The 16,581-nt window shown below is 48.3% G+C and overlaps 1 protein-coding gene across 3 annotated transcripts in view; it reads left to right on the top strand.

Moving 5' to 3' along the window:
• ETS1 (ETS proto-oncogene 1, transcription factor) overlaps positions 1-16,581 on the top strand; it is a 121,953-nt gene that overhangs the window by 23,419 nt on the left and 81,953 nt on the right. For 2 of the 3 annotated variants that reach the window (XM_045518724.2, XM_045518722.2), the window contains exon 3: positions 2,987-3,131. In XM_045518724.2, coding sequence (XP_045374680.1) covers positions 2,987-3,131 — 145 coding nt within the window. Of the gene's footprint in view, positions 1-2,986; positions 3,132-14,263; positions 14,403-16,581 lie in introns of those variants that run through there. The other variant, XM_045518723.2, reaches the window with a different exon arrangement.

The raw sequence follows: 16,581 nt of genomic DNA, 5'->3' as shown, positions 1-16,581 counted from the left end.
ACTTGTTTTGGGTGGCGCCCTTTTGAAGCACGGAGGTGGGGGCTTTGCTGCCCAGCTCTCTGATCTGTTAATAACCTGCTTCTTCCTCCTTAACGGAGAAGGTTTCATAATGAATTGGAACTGGCTCTGTGGTTCTCTTGAGTAAAAATGTCATTTTCGTGCGCTTTGAAATAGGTATTAGGTCAGTTTGTGAAATGTCTAATAAACAGGCAGGTGTCTAGGTAACAAGGGTCCCGATGCTCCCGAGAGTGTCTGTTGGCAAAGATGTTTGTGGTTCCTGGTAGGTTTGGTGCATCATCTCCTTCTCAGTCTTAAAAATATGGTCCCCTGGCACCACTAAGGACCACTAAAGAGGAAATGTGTCTTAAAAAATAGACTTCCCTGTATAAAATAATAAATAGACCCTCCCTGACAACAAGGAGCCTGCTTTGGGGGCAGGAGAGACTCGGCGAAAAAAGCCACTCATGAAACTCAGGGAGATTCTATGTGTGGTTGTTGGTCAAAGCTGTGAGCTGACTCATTGTACCACTGCGTGGTCATCCCCAGTCTGAACCTCCTGGTTTAGGCAAACCATGCACATGGTACCCCAAAAGAAGACAGCGTTTGGTCACTCAGAGTTCTCCTTTATGATGTTCAGATACAAAATTTCCTGGCTCAAGACCCTATTCATACAACTCTGCTACTTGGCACTGAATTTTGAGAAAGACTCCAGAGAAATATAAAAAGATGGGGGTCAACACAGAGAGCCCACAGCTAGTCTGGGAAATGTGCTTCCAGTTGATTCTGTTGCAAGGGACTGTTGAAGACCTGCTTATCCTTCGGGATTTGAAGGAAAACCTTAATGTAGTTGCCTCAGGAGCTCACAATATTAAAACACAATGTTAGCAAAAAGGTTTAAAGTCAGAATTAAGGACATGCTTTCTGACGGAAGCGCAGTGGTGTTCTTGCTGGTGGATTCCCTAAATCCTGGTCCCAAACACAAGTGGCAGAAGTGCCATCGCTCCATTTATATTCCTGTGGCTCTCACCAGGGCCGTCCAGTTGCAGAAGCCAAGGACATTAGCCTTTGATACACAACAACTCGATGTGACTCTGTTCAGTCCCAAGGATGTAATTCCTTTCTGAGTACCTTTAACTCACTTGACAGAGGATCAGCCCCTGAGTAAACGTCATCCAGCCCTGGTTTGGATGATTTTATGAATACTATGAAAAATGCCATTCCAATGAGTATGCACAAAACCTCGTTTTTAAAAACAACTTTTTTTTTTATTGAAGTGCAGTTGATTTACAATGTGAGTTTCAGGTGTAGAGCAAAGAGATTCAGTTATACATATACACACATACATATTTTTTCTTTTCAGATTCTTTCCCATTTTATATGTTATAACATATAATAATATATAAACCTCTTTTTATATTTTGGATTTGATTGGCATTTTTCTCCGTGCCAATGTACTCTCTTCTGTTACTTTTACTGAGCTTAAGCAAATGGACAATTGCAAAATGGAGACAAGTGCTGACAGCGAGTGACGGACTCTAACGTAACATTGCTGTGTTCTTGCCCTGCAGCTCCCGGGGAGAGAGAAGGTTGGAGGTTCCCCATTTAGAGGCTCTTACTGGGGTTGGCAAGCTACTTTTTAGGAGTGAGAATTTCGCCTGAGCAGTTACATTTATTAATTAACCCCTTAACATCAAAAGCTCTAGTCACATTAGATTCTAGCAAAGTTCCGTTTTCTCAGTTGGGGGTTTTTATGGAGGTGAAGGGGCCATAACAGAAGAGAGAAAGAATTAAAAAAGAAAGCTGAGGATGGGCCAGTGTGCATCAGATTGCTATTCTCAGGAAATCTTCTTCCCATGAATTTGCTTCTTCTCCTTTTGTGTCTTAATGGTCAACCCTCTTGCCCAATCCCAGGAATGTTAATGCTCTCTTATATTAATACCTACCTTAGATTAGGCTGCACATACACTACTTATGACATGCATTTCATATAATACATAATTTTATTACATGCATATCATATTTTATTTTGCTTTATATGTAATTTTCTTACACATTTTATTTCATTCAATCCTCCCACCTTATAGGAAACATTATTCCCATTTTACAATTGAGTAAAGTGAGGTTTACTTAAAGGTACAGGCCCAGGTCCCCATCAGTAAGTGAGGGAGCCAAGATGTGAATCCATGTATACCTGGCTTCACAGAATTTGTTCTTAAACCCTGCAAACCATGCCTTCCCGCGTGGCATATCTGTCTTCCTTAGAGAGTACTGGGTGGAAAGTGTATTTTATGGATTTTATAAAACTGACAAGAGAGTTGCCCAAGTACCCAGATGTTGGGAAAAACTAAAACTTCCAATCTAGCAATCAGTATCATTAAAATCTATGCACACTGATGAACTGACAAATGAGTGATTTTTATTAGGTCATCCCATTTTTTGTTTTTCCTTTGGCATTTGTCACCTCTTGGTTCTGATATTATAATGTCTTTTAAGAATATCCTTTTCAGGGGGAGGGTAGAGCTCAGAGGTAGAGTGTGTGCTTAAGCATGCATAAGGTCCTGGGTTCTATCCTCAGTACCTCCATTAAAAAAAAAAAACAAACCTAATTACCACTACCCCCAAAGAATAATCCTTTCATGAGGTTTTTACAGAGTAAGATTACATAAAAAAAGCAAAAGCCAGATTGGATAAAGGTGACCAAGATTTTACTTTGCTATTAACTATGGGTCCTTATTTGAAACTTAAAAAAAAAAATCTTCAGATGCTTGAAGAAATGGATAAAAAGAATGTATATGTAGTCTAAATCAGAAACCCTTCTCACTCCCTGCATCTTTTTTTTTTTTTTTTTTTGATGGATGGAGTGACTAGTAGTTGGTCCTATGCTGTGTCCTCTGTGGATAATTCCTATTTATACGCGGATGGATGATATAAAGTTCCGGTTCCATTAGGGAATTTTAATATATTTCCCTTCCTTTCCTGGTCACAGAGGCAGGGGCCCATCAACTCTTATGAAGATCCTCGAATGGCCTGTGGTTTCCAGGCCGCTTACCACCTGCCGAGGGCGTGTTACCCCTTCTGGGACGAGACGGCCACTCAAGAAGTGCCCACCGGTCTCGAACACTGCGGCTCAGGTAGGAACACACGCAGAGGCTGCGATGGAGGATGGGGGCGAAGGGCAGTGGAAGCTGGCTGAGGGCTGCCTCCTCTGGCTCGTGTGGGTACCAGTTGCTATTGTTCTGGGATGGAAAGTCCTGGGCCTTCTCCACCCAATCATTCTGAGTGACTTTCTTCTCCAGTGATGGGCAGACCAAGCTCTAGGAAAGGGCCCAAGCGAGGTTGCTTTAGGTCTTCATTTTGTAAAGAGTTCTGGTCACCGTGCGTGTCCTGAGCCTTTTAACCATTTCAGCCCGGCTGTGCACAAAGGGCCTGGAAGTTGTGCAGTCATGAGGTGTGAACCAGATGGACAGAAGGCATGTGGCCTTCTTTCAGAACATAACTTTCCTTTCTTCACCTTCTGTTTCCATCATCCTCTTCCTGTCTGCCCAGGCCCACCTGCTTCAGGCCTCTTTTTCCTCGTCCCCTTCATCTCCTCAACTCCTCTTCCCAGGAGCTCCTCTCCTCTCAGGATTCCCTTCCCTCCTGACTTGCGGGTCCAGTGCTGCCCTCTGCTGAACGGGAGTCATTCTCTGGAAAGGAGCGTCCTCTCTCCCGAGGACCTCGGAACCTCAAAGTCCCACCTCACCCCCATTCTGTTTCGCCAGAGCCACTGTGTTCCTCACAGATTCCACTAGTCTTTGCATACCTGCTCACCTGTTTCAGTTTATTTCTAATACAAAACGGAAAACCTGAGTTTAGAGATGCTGAAATGATTGATTCAGACATTAAGTTCAATTTTTCAAGAGACCAGGTTATGATACCATATCCAAGTGCCAATCAGCCAGTTAAAGTCTGTGTTTTATCCCAGGATGGATTTTCAGCATAAGACATTTCATTATTCTTAACATACTGAAAACGCGTACTTCGGAGGAAGTTCATGGAGGAAAGCCACTGGAAACTCACTTAAATGCAGGTTTTTGGTTCAGTATCTCTTTACCATACGAAGCTATACGGTAAACTAGTTTTATAATAGTGCAGAAATAAAACAGACGTTTCCTTTCTCGCCCATGCTGTATCTTTCCCCGGAAACACGGAGCCGGGCGCTGCAGCTCTTGGTGGGGCTGGGAAGGCAGAGGGGCTGCTTTGTGGCTGTCCGTTCTTCTCCGGGGTCAACTCCCAAGTCCCGCATTGTCTTGACTCAGCAGCCCTTGATCTTGGGGATATTCCTGGGGCTCTGCCCTGGGTTTAGATGTGATGACACTCGTCCTGTCATTTTCTGCTTGGTGTCTCAGTTCCCTCGAGCACACTCACCAATGTCTCGGCTGTCTGCCCATTTCACCAGGTGGCAGGGAGGGTTTTGTACCTGTTCAGAGGTTAGACTTAAGGACTTAAGATTGTAAGAGTTGAAAAGGTGATCTTTTAAAATTCCAAACCAAAAAAAAAAAAAAAAAGAGTTTATTTGTACAAGCAAAAGATCACAGTGGTTTCGCCTCCATCTGTATAATTCTTGAATCCTTCTGATGCCACTGGGCTTTTAAGTCTTAGATCCTCCGAGTGTGACTGGGATTAGAGCCACCTTGCATTGACACGTTCGGCTCTGGAAGGCGGGCCTGCTTGCTACCAGCTGACATCATATTACATCTTATTGACACGTCTCAGTGCCAAGGTCATCTCCATGCTCGCCCAGAGCCTCAAGATCAGAATGTCTCATTCTCATGGCAAAAGGACATGGTCCTGCTCTTTCTTAGCTAAGAAGTCCATAAATTCCCAAGTGAGGATGATTTTTCATTGTCCTCCTTGTCAAGGGTCTCAGAGGTAAATGAGTTTTTATTTCAGGGCCAATGAGACAGAATCTGAAAAACTGCAGGATAAAACCATTTTAAAACGCAAGGACTTACCGTCGTGTGTTAGAGTCCTCTTTCCACAGTCCCCTTGCTCAAAAAGAAGGGGGTTGAGGTCACCCAGGCTGGTGGCTTTTGGGTAGAAAGGGAAGCTAAGGACACATGATAACCAGTCCTCAGATGACCTGGATTGTCACCAACTACGGCTCAGAAATGCTAGAAAACTTCCACGCAGGAGTGGTACTTTGGTGGCAGACATGATGTACATAGTCCCCTCCATCCCAGGCTTCTTCTGATGGAAATATTTGGCAAGAACCCTGAGCTTTCCCAGCCCTTCCTTTGCCTTTTGAGCTGTCCAGATGAAGGGGCTGCAACGATTATTTCTGGGCTGTGGTCCAGCCCTCCTCAGTGATGGGTATCCTTTGGCAGGAGATCTTGGGGTTACAGGGAAGGAAGATGAAGACATGAACCAATCAATGATTTCTCCAGCTGCTGTGCATTTCCTTGGAGATGTGTTGAGTAAGAAGAAAGAGAGAAAAAAAAAAGACTCTCCACTTTTTTTTCATCTTTTACTCTATTTATAACTTCAGTTTCCTCCCCGACCTCAGTCTCCCAGCCACTCCCCACCCCTGCTTCCATCTCACGTTCTTGTTCTCAGAAGGGATAAAGGCACTCTTTTCCAAGGATCACACATCTGTCAGTGACTGAAACACCCAGCAGGAGGGGCCACTGAGGACAGATTCGGTCCCTTCATCTGAATGTTGTTCCTATTCATGAAGAGGCAGAGGCTGGAAGGAGGAGGGGCTGGAGGGAGGGGGAAGAGAAAATTGAGGGGAGAGAAAATGTGAATGGGGCAGAGACTTACCAGGCGAGGGGGACAGAATACTCAGTCCTCAGGAACCAACGAGAATTAATTGGATGGGCTAGCTGGTCAAAGGGGTTCTGAGGAAGAAAGAAGACGTGTGTGGAAATGGACAGAAAATAAAAATGGGTCTTAGTAGAGAGATGGAGAACACTGGGAAGAGAGAACTAGAGATGAATGGAAGGGAAAAAAAGGGGAGGGGAAGATGATATGAAAGAGAAAAAGAGATGAATCTGAGGACATTAACTAGCCAGCTAAAAAGGGAAGCCGCATTTGCATGCAATTGCCCGCGCAGCTGTACATCTCTCCGTGACAATCTTGCAGTCATCATTTTCTTTCATTTCTACCTCCTCCTCTCGTTCGCCCCCCCCCCCATCAGCCTGGAGCCATTAGCAAGAGCCAATGGGGATGGGGAGTGGCGTTCCGCATGAATGAATGGGACTTTCTGTCTTAGTCTCTCCACAGCATCCCTCTGTAGGGGAGACTTGTGAATCAATGGAGGCCCTTACACAAGACAAGGCTAAAATGTCTGCTGCTGTTTATAGTCTGGCTGGAGTGGAGCCCACTGGCCCTGCCTCCCCTCTGTTCCCTTCTTCTATTCTGCCCCCAAACCTCAGCCCTTTCTCTCAATCATCATAGCAAGAAGCGCTTAAAAAAAAGTCAATCTCCTGCACCTTGTCTCTAAGAACTCACCAGCGTTTCACAGCCATTAACCATCATGACCAGTTCCCACCCACCGCTCCGTTGGGGGAATGGAGTAGATGGCACACTATTTTCAGACAAAGGCAGTGAGCTCGGAGTGGTGCCCAGACCCCACTGGAGTCATGCAATGCCTGTTTTCCACTGGGAACTAGAAAAGTGACATCAGAGACCCAACTGAGCATGCAGGCCTCGTGACCGCCGTCCGTCCCATCAACAGAGAGTTGTCCATATTTGATGTTTGTCTCATATGATGATCACGAATGACAACCGTGTATATCAGAAAACATGACACTTAGTTGGCACCCTTACAGGGTGATTTACTATCACTATTTTTTATTTCATGGATGGATTTGTCTTGAATCAGCTGAACTTACAGAGGTGGTGTTTTGACCAAAGTTCACTTTTGCAAAATAGCTGCTTAGAGCTGGAAAGCAGTCTGCGGCTACAGAACGCAGGAAACCCGGCTCACCGACTTACTGTGGTCCTTGATTTGAGAAGCAAGATGATACTTTTCTTTTTGTCTTGTGCAATGTAATTTGGAACGTTCTTGGTCATGGATCAGAGTAAAACCCTCATCTGCCCACATTCACAGCTTCCCCTTCGCTTCTCACCCTTTGGGCGAGCGGGGAGTCTAGTGGTGGAAAATCCAGACTCTGGCACCATCAGCTCTTCCTAACTGTATTCCCTTAGGCAATTGACTTTATCTCTGGACTTCAGTTTCCTTAGCTAAACCAGTGTTTTCAAAGTATTTCAGAATCCCCTGGAGGGCTTGTTAAAAGGCAGGTTGGGGGCATTCTAGCCCCAGGTTTTCTGATTCAGTGAGTCTAGAGTTAAGCTCAGTATTTGCATTTCTCACCAGGTTCTCAGGTGGTGCTGCTGCCGGCCTGAAGACCACACTTTGAGAACCACTAAGTTAATGTCTGTAAAGCGTAGAGCGGTGCTGTCACTTAGCAAGGATAATGTGAACGTTGCTAACTCATGGTCCTGAAGTGCCTGAGAGTCCAAAAATGTCTGGGTATCATTGAGTCAGAAAGCAACCCATTGATTGGTTGAACACCTTTGGTGGCCCCGGCCACGTACTGGAACCTGAGAAGCCGCAAGATGTGTAGAGAAAGGGGAAGACTTGTTCCTTGTCTCCAGGCAGCTTCTATTCAGGTGTGTATGAGAAAGCACCTTTACGTGATAAGAAGAAATGGCTCCTAGATGAAATATCACACTTCTTTATGAGCTAAAGGTTGCCCACGAAGTATGTGACTTTGGATCTCGTGACAGGATTTAAAATGTCTAAAATAAATTTACTAGTGGTTGAATGAAAGAATGTCCTGCCCACAGAAACTTGGGGAGTTCAGATGGGAGGCGTACAGAGGGTCCGAGTTCACGGTCTCTCCTGGGGCTTTCTCAGACTGCCAGGCGGCTGGGAGACATCAAACCTGGGCCATTGTTTGGAAACTGCGATCTACAACCAGGTGGGAAGTTTCAGCAGGAAAAACAGACGCCTCCAACTTGGCTTTTAAGTGCAGAGAACGTGGAGGGAATGCCAGAGAGACTTGTTACATGGAGATTCACCTTGCTCGGAGATGTTTATTCTAACAGCCCTGTTCTCTCAGCTGACCATTTCAGATGGCCCCTTTTTAAAAAGTGGTGGGTTTTGTTTTGTTTTGTTTTGTTTTAAAGCAAATGGTCTTTTTAACTCTATCTCCTGCACCGATCTGTTCTTTCCACATCCAGGGTATGTTTTTCTTTTCTAAAGGACCTGTTCCAGGTTCTTTGTTCTTGAAAACAGTTCTGATCCTGTGTGTGTGTGTGTGTGTGTGTGCGAGCGCGCGCGTGCGTGTGCGCGTGTGTGTTTCTGTGATGGTATGTGGACTACTCCTCTCAGGGAAAATTTCGACCCTCTCAGAATCTGACTCGGTAGATGTGGTGCTTGGAAGGCGACGCTGTCACCCTGTCTCAGATTTTAGCCTTTCATGGAAGCTACAGTTGGATCCCGGCTGCCAGGACAAGCTGCTTCCAGGGGACAGCACTGATGGAAGCTCTATGCAAGAAACCCTCTCTCCGCCTGCATCCCATCCCCGAGAGGACCAAAGATTGCAAGGATGAAAGGCTAGGGGAGACAGCAGCAGGTCTGGTAGTGCCTTACAAAGAGATCCATGTGCAAAAGCTCTCCGACAGCCTTGCTCTATCATTCTGTTCTTCTGATAATGAGATTTCTACAAATGCCTGCCTGCCCCTCTTCTCCATAAGTAAAGGACACCTCTCTGGCTATGGACTGAATTCGCTCCTATCGGCCAATGTGACATCGCCCCATCCATCCTGTTCCCCACTCCCCCTCCCCCCCCCCACCAGCTTGGTAGCTTTCCAGCCCGAGCTACATCTTTCAGATGGCAGTAACTTGCAGTATATGTTTCTGAGTACAAGCTGGAAAGTACTGGGTACAAGCGGAGGGTTTAGGGGGTGTGGCTGGAAGAGGAAGAACTCACCCCGGGTCTTGTCCTGCCACCTTTAACAGGAGGGACAGTTACACTTATTTCAGAGTTCTTGTGCTTTTGAAGGGGGTGACATACTTCAACAGTCCTGATAGCAGGTGATGCTACTTTTTCCTTTCAGTGGGATTTGAGCTGTGAATTTAAGGGACCCAAAGAAAGCTGGTGTCCCACCCTTATCTCTTGAGTCTCGCCCAGGCTCATCCCGCCCCAGGCTAACTTTCTGCCGCCTGCCAGCCTCTCCCTGCCTTGTGCCCCACTCTGCCAGTGACAGGAGAAGGGAGCCCGGTGGGGACCAGAAAGAGAAGCTGCGGGTTAGAGACCCGCGCCTCTGTCCCGAGTGACTGGCAGCCCCGGGCAGGCAGGGTGGTGCAGGCCTTCCCAAACGTAAGTCGCTCCCGCAGCTCCTCGGGAGGGAAGGCAGCCTCGTGGGAGGCATGAGGCCGCGCGGAGCGAGGGACGAGGGGGATGCAAGTCCTCTTGTCGGCCGTGCTCCGCCTGCTGCCTCTCAGAAATCCTAGGAAGTAACGCCATCGCGCTGGGAGTCCCAGGGGCCTGGGGAGAAAAAAGTTCTCTTAACTTTTTCAAACCACAAATATTTGGTCCGAGTTGGGAAAAGGTCCCTGGGGCACAGCTCTGATTTGATTCAAGCAGTCTGACCCCCTCTTCGGGAACTTGGCGCGGGGAGCGGGGGGCTGGGGGCCGTGCCGGTCGCCTGGCGTCGGCCCGGGCTGTGCCGCCCGGGGGGATGGAGCCCCCGGGTAGGTGACGGTGCGGGGCTGGAGTCCGGGGCGGGGGCGGGGTGGGGGGGGGGATGCGCGGGGCCAGCCTGTTGTTCTCAGCGTCTGTGCGCGGAGAGACTCTTACTCTCTCCAGATGTTCGCTGTGTTTATAGCTGCCGAAGCAGGAGACCCAGCTCCCTCATTAATAAGTTTCTTTCCTGCGCTGCGGCCAGGGGTCCCAGCCCGAGCCTGCAGCTGGGAAAGGCGCGGTGGGGGAGGGACGAGGGGAGGGAGGCGTCTGCACACCCCCCCCCCCCGCCTCCGCGTCCCTAACCCCCACCCCGCCTTCCTCCTCTGCAATCCTCCCAAAATACACGAGCACACAAAAAGAAAAACACCAGCAGATTTTTTATTTCAGAGAGTAAACACTTGGGCCGTGGGGGTCTGGAGGTTATGGGAAAAGAGGAAACCATCAGGCTAATCAGGCCGGCACACACTTCCCCTGCTGAAATAAAACAGAAATCATTGCTCCGCAGGCCGGCGGGTTAACCCCGGCGCTGCCAGCGAGGCGGGCGGAGGCCCAGCCCGCCCGGAGGGAGGGAGGGCGGGCGTCCTGGAGGACCAGCTGGAAGATCCTGGTTCAGGCTGGGAGGGGAGGGGAGGGGAGGGGAGGGGAGGGGAGGGGGCGGAGGGGGGCGGAGGGGAGCGGACGCCTGGCCTGACTGCCTTCCATGCCGTCGGGTTCTGTCGTGGGTGGCACATCTGCCCTGGGCTGGGCTTGAGAAAGAGGCGGTTGGAACAGAAGAGATTCTGGGCTTAGATTCAGTTTTGCAAGAGGCCGCGGGAGTTCTAGATGGGGTGGGAGATAGAGGTGGGAAGGGGCTACCGCTCTGCGCGGCGCTCACGTGGGCGTTGGGACTGGTCAGAAACGAGCCAGGGAGTTGATGAGACCACGGGTGGTGATGAGATCTGGGCCAGAGTTGTAGCCCTGCCGCCTGCCAGCTCTGGGACGGTGGCCACATCGCTGACCCCATCGGAGCCTCCGTTTCCTCATGTGTAATAGAACAGTGCCTACGTCACAGAACCGTGGTGAGGGACAGAGCGCCATGCTGAGTGCACAAATGGAAAACGCCAAAGCATGGCTCTCAGTCCCTGATTTCACACATACTTTAAACCGATCAGGCTCCTCTCTCCCTCCTGCCTTCCTCCTTTCCATCCATCCTTCCTCCCTTCCTCCCTCCCTTCCTCCCTTCCTTTCCCTATTAAATGCCTTCACCTTCCATCTTCCCTCACTTGCCCCCTGCTGCCTGTCTGGAGATCATAAATATCTCACGGGCCAGAGGTCATGGGTCAAACATGAGACCTAATCGCACTCTGAGAGGAATGACCTTCCCGCTGGCTAGAGGGCATTCTTTGGCTCTCTCGGAGGCTACCAGCGTGAGAGGCCCGGGGGCTTTGGTTCAGACCCTGTCCCTATATCCCGTGCTGGCCAGTGGCCCACCCCCTCCCCCATTCCACTCCACTGGTTTAAGAAAACAGACCTTTGGAACCTCTGTGCATCCTCACAGTTGGCATTGACAAACCCCCAAAACAAAGCGAACCACTCCTGAAGCTGTCGCACCGTCCTTCCTGTCCCTCCTCAGACTGGTAGAACCAGGGCTCCAGTTGCCTTTGCAATTGTCGCTTGATTTCCTACCTGCTTTGTACATGCTTTTTATCAACGCTGACAACTTTCCGCCGGGTCCGAGGCCTGCAGAGTCTCACAGAACAGGGGCGCTTAGGGTGGATGAGTTTCAGCAATGTGGGGCCCCTCTGAAATGGTGTGCAAGGATTCTTCTCAGGGTCTGTAGCTTTCCTCTGGTTCTTGGAGTGGTCTGAGACCCCCAGGAGGTTAGGAACTACTGCCCAAGGGAAAGGTGCCTGTGCCCCCCCGCAGCACCTGGCGTGTTGTAGTAGCGAGGACACCGAGCGCGTTTTGTTGAGCTGGATTGAGTTCATCCGTAAACTTCCTTCTTACCAGTCCCTTCTCACCACTCTGGTCAGTCCCAAGAGATCATTTAAATCTGGAAACTTTCTATCCCATTGCCTCTGAGGCACTGGGCATTGACGCCTTGCCTGAAATCCAGCCACATCACTCCTGTTTCCCTTTCAACGTCTCCTTTTATTTCATGCTCCTCAGAATGATCTCTCCAAAGGCCCGTGAAGGGTAGGGACCTTGGTCTCTACTGGGAGCTGGAGGTCGGATGGGGCAGAGCACTTGGGGCCATTGCAGAGCATCCTGGGAGCATCACACTGTGATCTGCTTCTCAGGGACTCTCCAGTGAGTGACAGATTTTCCCAGCATCACTATCTCCTGTAGCGGAGAAAACTGAATGGCAAGAACAGTGCCTCTGAAAGGAGCAGAGATCCAGAGCCAATGTCCCTTCCCACAGCATCTGCAGAAACCACCACAGCACACAGAGATGCTTTACTCCCCCGGCCACTGCCTCTGACACTTGCCATCCTGTGAATTCATAGCCCTCATTTCTGTTCTTTGGCTTTTCTTGGAACTATTGGCTGTTGTATCCGCTGCCATAGACTTAACTCAGACAAGTGGAGACCATTTTCAGAAGTCTCAAACGGGCATGTGGGATGACCCCACCCTGGGTCAGCTACTCGGAGCTGCCCTGTGACATCTCAGCGTTTCCTCCTTGGGTCGGTACAGATGGACATTCTTAACTGCGCAGGGCTGATGGCCTGCATCCGTTCATAGGCTGAATATTGAACTGTATAATGAAGGGGGCTGAAATGCCTGTGGCCTGTTCCTGGACTGTAAAGACTGCAAGCAGCAGAAGGGGGTTGTGCTCCCTTCAACCAGACCCGAAGGTTTCAGGCATTTCACCAGCACTTTGTGCTTTGAAAAATTTTAGTTTAGATTTCCTGGACAACAAAAGCAGCCCACCACCGCGCAGAGTTTGGCTGCTGTCTAGTGGCACCGCTTTTTTTGTTTTCAACATGGTTCAGATCCCTCCGGATTTTCACTTAGGTATCTGTGCGGATCTCTCTTTCTCGTTGCTTCTCTACAGATCAATTAAAAAATTAGAATATAGAGTACAAATAGTTCATATCCCATTCTTCTTCAATTCTGAGTAATCTTATTAGGGAAAGCCCAGGAGAAGCCCCGCCTTCTTTCTAGAACAACTTGAGGGGTAGAGAGATTGCTATCCATTCAGTACACGTGTGGTCTCTTGACTTTTACAATGTTCCTAGGAGGGTGATCTTAATCCCATTTTACAGATGAGATGAATGAGGCTCAGAGAGGTGAAGTTACTTCCCCCAATGAGCCTACAATTCTGGGAGGTGGGGAGTTGTTACCCTGGGATCTTCCTCCAAGTGCATGCTCTTAACCCTTAAACAGACTTCACTGCCCAAACATTTTTTTGAGTCTCCCTTTTTTTAAGTCGCCTCAACCCTGGTGGTTGATGTCCACCCTGTAGGATAAAATACAAGCTTTCCTAGTCTTCCCACAGACTAGAGACCCTTACACACTTTGCGGAGGTGAAATAGGGAAAACGAGCCTCTGAGGTCTACCTTTGGGACCTTCTCCCTGGTTTCTTTCGGTCCAACACTGCTGACTTAGGGGCATGAAGGAGCCGGGCCATTTGTGAAGCTGCGGTGGAGAACAGTCTCCTTCGCTGGCTGCCGTCCACTCAGGGTCTCTCGTATCCTCACCGTCCTAAGCATCAGTCGCACTCCCTAGCCCCCTTAATCCTCCTCCACCAGCCTGCTCTGTGAGCAGCCAGAGTCGCTGAGCAAGACTAAACCCTAGGAAGTTTCTGAAAGGTTATACCCTTGAAACGCTCCGCAGTGTAGACAGCACGTGCTGAAGTTTACACAGACTCCTCAGACCTCTGAATAGATGGACTAATTGTGGGGAAGCGGCTTTTCAGCACGCAGGACGGGCTGCTCTCTGTGGGTTCTACTATCAAAAGGCTTTTAAAAGTGCAGTGTAGCCATTGTTGAATATTTCACAATGAATTAAATACCATTTCTCTCCTCACAGCTGTTCCATGTGAGGGAGTGGAGAGTGCTTTTCTTTCTTTCTTTTTTTTTTCCTGGCAGAAGACATCTGCTGTATAGACCTAAGCACTGGGGGAGTGAGATTATTTGTGTTCGAATTCTTTAGGAAACGCATTTCTTTATTTGAAACTCAGTGCGATGCAGGGCTGCTGCTCAGGTCACTGGCGAGGGCGAGCCTCGGAGAACGAAGGGACTGCAAGGTCTCTGAGCCGAACTGGGAAAGGCAGGGACATTCATCTGCATCTCCCCAGGGCCTCCTGCATCTCCCAGCCCTACGGACTGGGCTCTGGAGGAGGGAAATTCCGTCGATTTTTTTTAGTAACAATTAATCACTTTTCCATCTGCCCTTTCAAAATTCCTTCCTGGTCTCACAAGTTTTTAATGGCACTGAAGGGACACTTGTTTTGCTCACAACCTATTTTTATATCAAAGAGCATTTAAGAAACGTAAATTGTAGAAGACACAAGGCAAACAGCTTTCTGGTAACACTGAGGTCGGTTTCCACAATCAGGGCACATCTGACCTTGCTGGTGCTAGAGCAGTAAGTGCCCTGCTGGGCGTCCACCGCATCTTCCCTCGCCTGAGGTTCCTCTCCTCTTCAAGTGTTTCATTGCCTTCCATAGAAATTGAGCTTCAGGTAAGCAGTGAGCTGGAACTAAGTATAAAATCAATTACGATTAAATAGTGTAGCCTTAACTCTTTTTAAAGTATCATTGGGGAGTTACCGGCTATTCTTTAGATCCATTGACTACCAAGGGGGAAAAAAAACAGGAAAAATATGGGGCAATGAGGGATTTAGATTAGCCATGGTGAAATTTAACTCTGAAATCCGTTATTAAAGGAGTTTGCGAACTGGCTCTCCCCTCAAATATCTTTCGGGATATTTCAGAAGTAGTCTTTAGTCATTTTAAAAATTATCTTTCTGCTTCTATCACATAAGACAAAAATGTCCAACCCTTTTAAGAGAACTTCAAGGGGATGTTTCAGGATGCTGCCAAGTGGGAAAGGGCAGGTCGGGTAGGAAAGAAAGCTGTTGACTTCAAGATTAATCTTCATTTCTGCTTCAGTGACTGAGGCACAGAGGGGACTCAGGCTAGGCACGCGGGTACCAGAACTCAGCCAGCAAGATTTGGGGCAAAGGACAGAAAGTTTGAAATGTAATTCTGAATTTCTCCCTTTGCAATCATTTAGTCTTTTTACTTCCTTTATTTCCCAGTGTCTATGGCAGGGTGGCGAGGTGGAAATTTGTCATTTTTCCTGCCCTCTAACAGAAGAGAAAGATCTGCTGGAAAGACAAGAGAGTATGTTATTTTGGTGGCTTTAAAACACATAATCTTTTCCCTCTTCCTGGCTGAGTACTAGTCCTTCTCCACATGTGTGTATGCCATGTTTTGTTTATTTTTGGGGTAATAATGACTATCAAGATAATATATCTCTTTAAAGAAAATTTGTCAGTTAAGGAATAGTTAGGGGAGAAAGGCAGTTTGGTTTCTTCACTCATAGTTGGCACGTGGACATCTCTCCTCTGGGTACTTTTCTATGACTGTTTCACCCATATGTCACACAGATGTCTCAGAGTTACCCCCGCGCCCATCTCTCACTGTCCGGCCTCTGCAGGAAAGCTGTCTTTACCCTCTGCCCTAATGTCCCAGCCTCCACCAGCCACCAGGCTGGAAAATCGGCAGTATTGTCTCTCCTTTGTGCTGGAATTCTTGCACTGGTCAAGTCTTTTTTTGTTTGCAAGTGGCAGAAACCTGCTAATTAAACAACTAACTTCATTTTAAGAGGGGATTTATTGACTTACAGAACTGAGAAGTCCAGTAGAAGAGCCAGCCTGGGGATCTTTAGGAAATCAAATAATCTTATCAATTCCTTCTTTTCTTGTCCCCTCCCCCTCCCTCACTGCCCCTCCCCCTCCCCCTCCCCTTCCTTCTCCTCTCTGTAGCTCAGCTCTTTGCTTTAGCAGAAGGAAGGTGGGAGGGGTCCTGTACTGGAAGAAGGGGAGAAACTCTAGGGAGATAAAAGTAGCAGAAGTCCTCTATGTCCTCATATTTAGGTGCTCACAAGTCTGCAACTTTATCTTCTAAGTAGCTCCTGAATTCATCCCGTCTTCTCTATCACTATTGCCAGTTCCTTGGTCCAGGCCCCGGTGTCGGTGTCGGTGTGGGTGCGCACCTGTATTGTAGAGGTTATCGCACTGCGTTGCAGTCACTGATTTGTGTCTTCCCTGTTAGTCAATGCGCACCTTGAGGGTAGGACCATGTCTCAGCACCTGGCAGGGTGCCGGAACTCTCAAAGGCACCCTGTTCAATAGCCCAGGGCTGTGAAATTCATCTCTCAGTCTGATTGTGAAAACTACCCAGGATTTTAAAATCAATTAAGTCTCTAAATTAAAAAAACAGCAAAACCCCCAAAACCTTTCCTTCAAAACAAGATCCAAAGATTGTTCCAGAAGGCTCTTTGTGTTCTGGCTCCTCTCCTGCTAAGACCAAGGGACGTTTCCCCATTTGCTCTGTGTCCCCTTCACCTAGCCCAGTACTTGCCGTGGAGCAGAGGATGTGATCAGCATCTGTGTCCTGGTCGCCCAAAGCCATCACAGCTAGTGATGGGGTGGCTGGTGGCTTGGTCCTCAGCTGGATCAGAGATAATTCAAGGTTTTTGGCTTAGGGTCTTGGTGACCTTGGTTAGAGCCCTTTTGTTCTGTCCCTCATCAATCAGCAGATTTATGGAGCGTGAGATGTAGGGTGGCACACTTGTCCTGAAGGAGCACCAGCATGACGGTGATGGGGAGCTGAGGCAGACGTAGCGACTCGGGG

Source organism: Camelus bactrianus, chromosome 33, assembly GCF_048773025.1.
Source record: "Camelus bactrianus isolate YW-2024 breed Bactrian camel chromosome 33, ASM4877302v1, whole genome shotgun sequence".
NCBI lineage: Eukaryota > Metazoa > Chordata > Mammalia > Artiodactyla > Camelidae > Camelus > Camelus bactrianus.
This window is presented reverse-complemented; position numbering and strand designations above follow the sequence as displayed.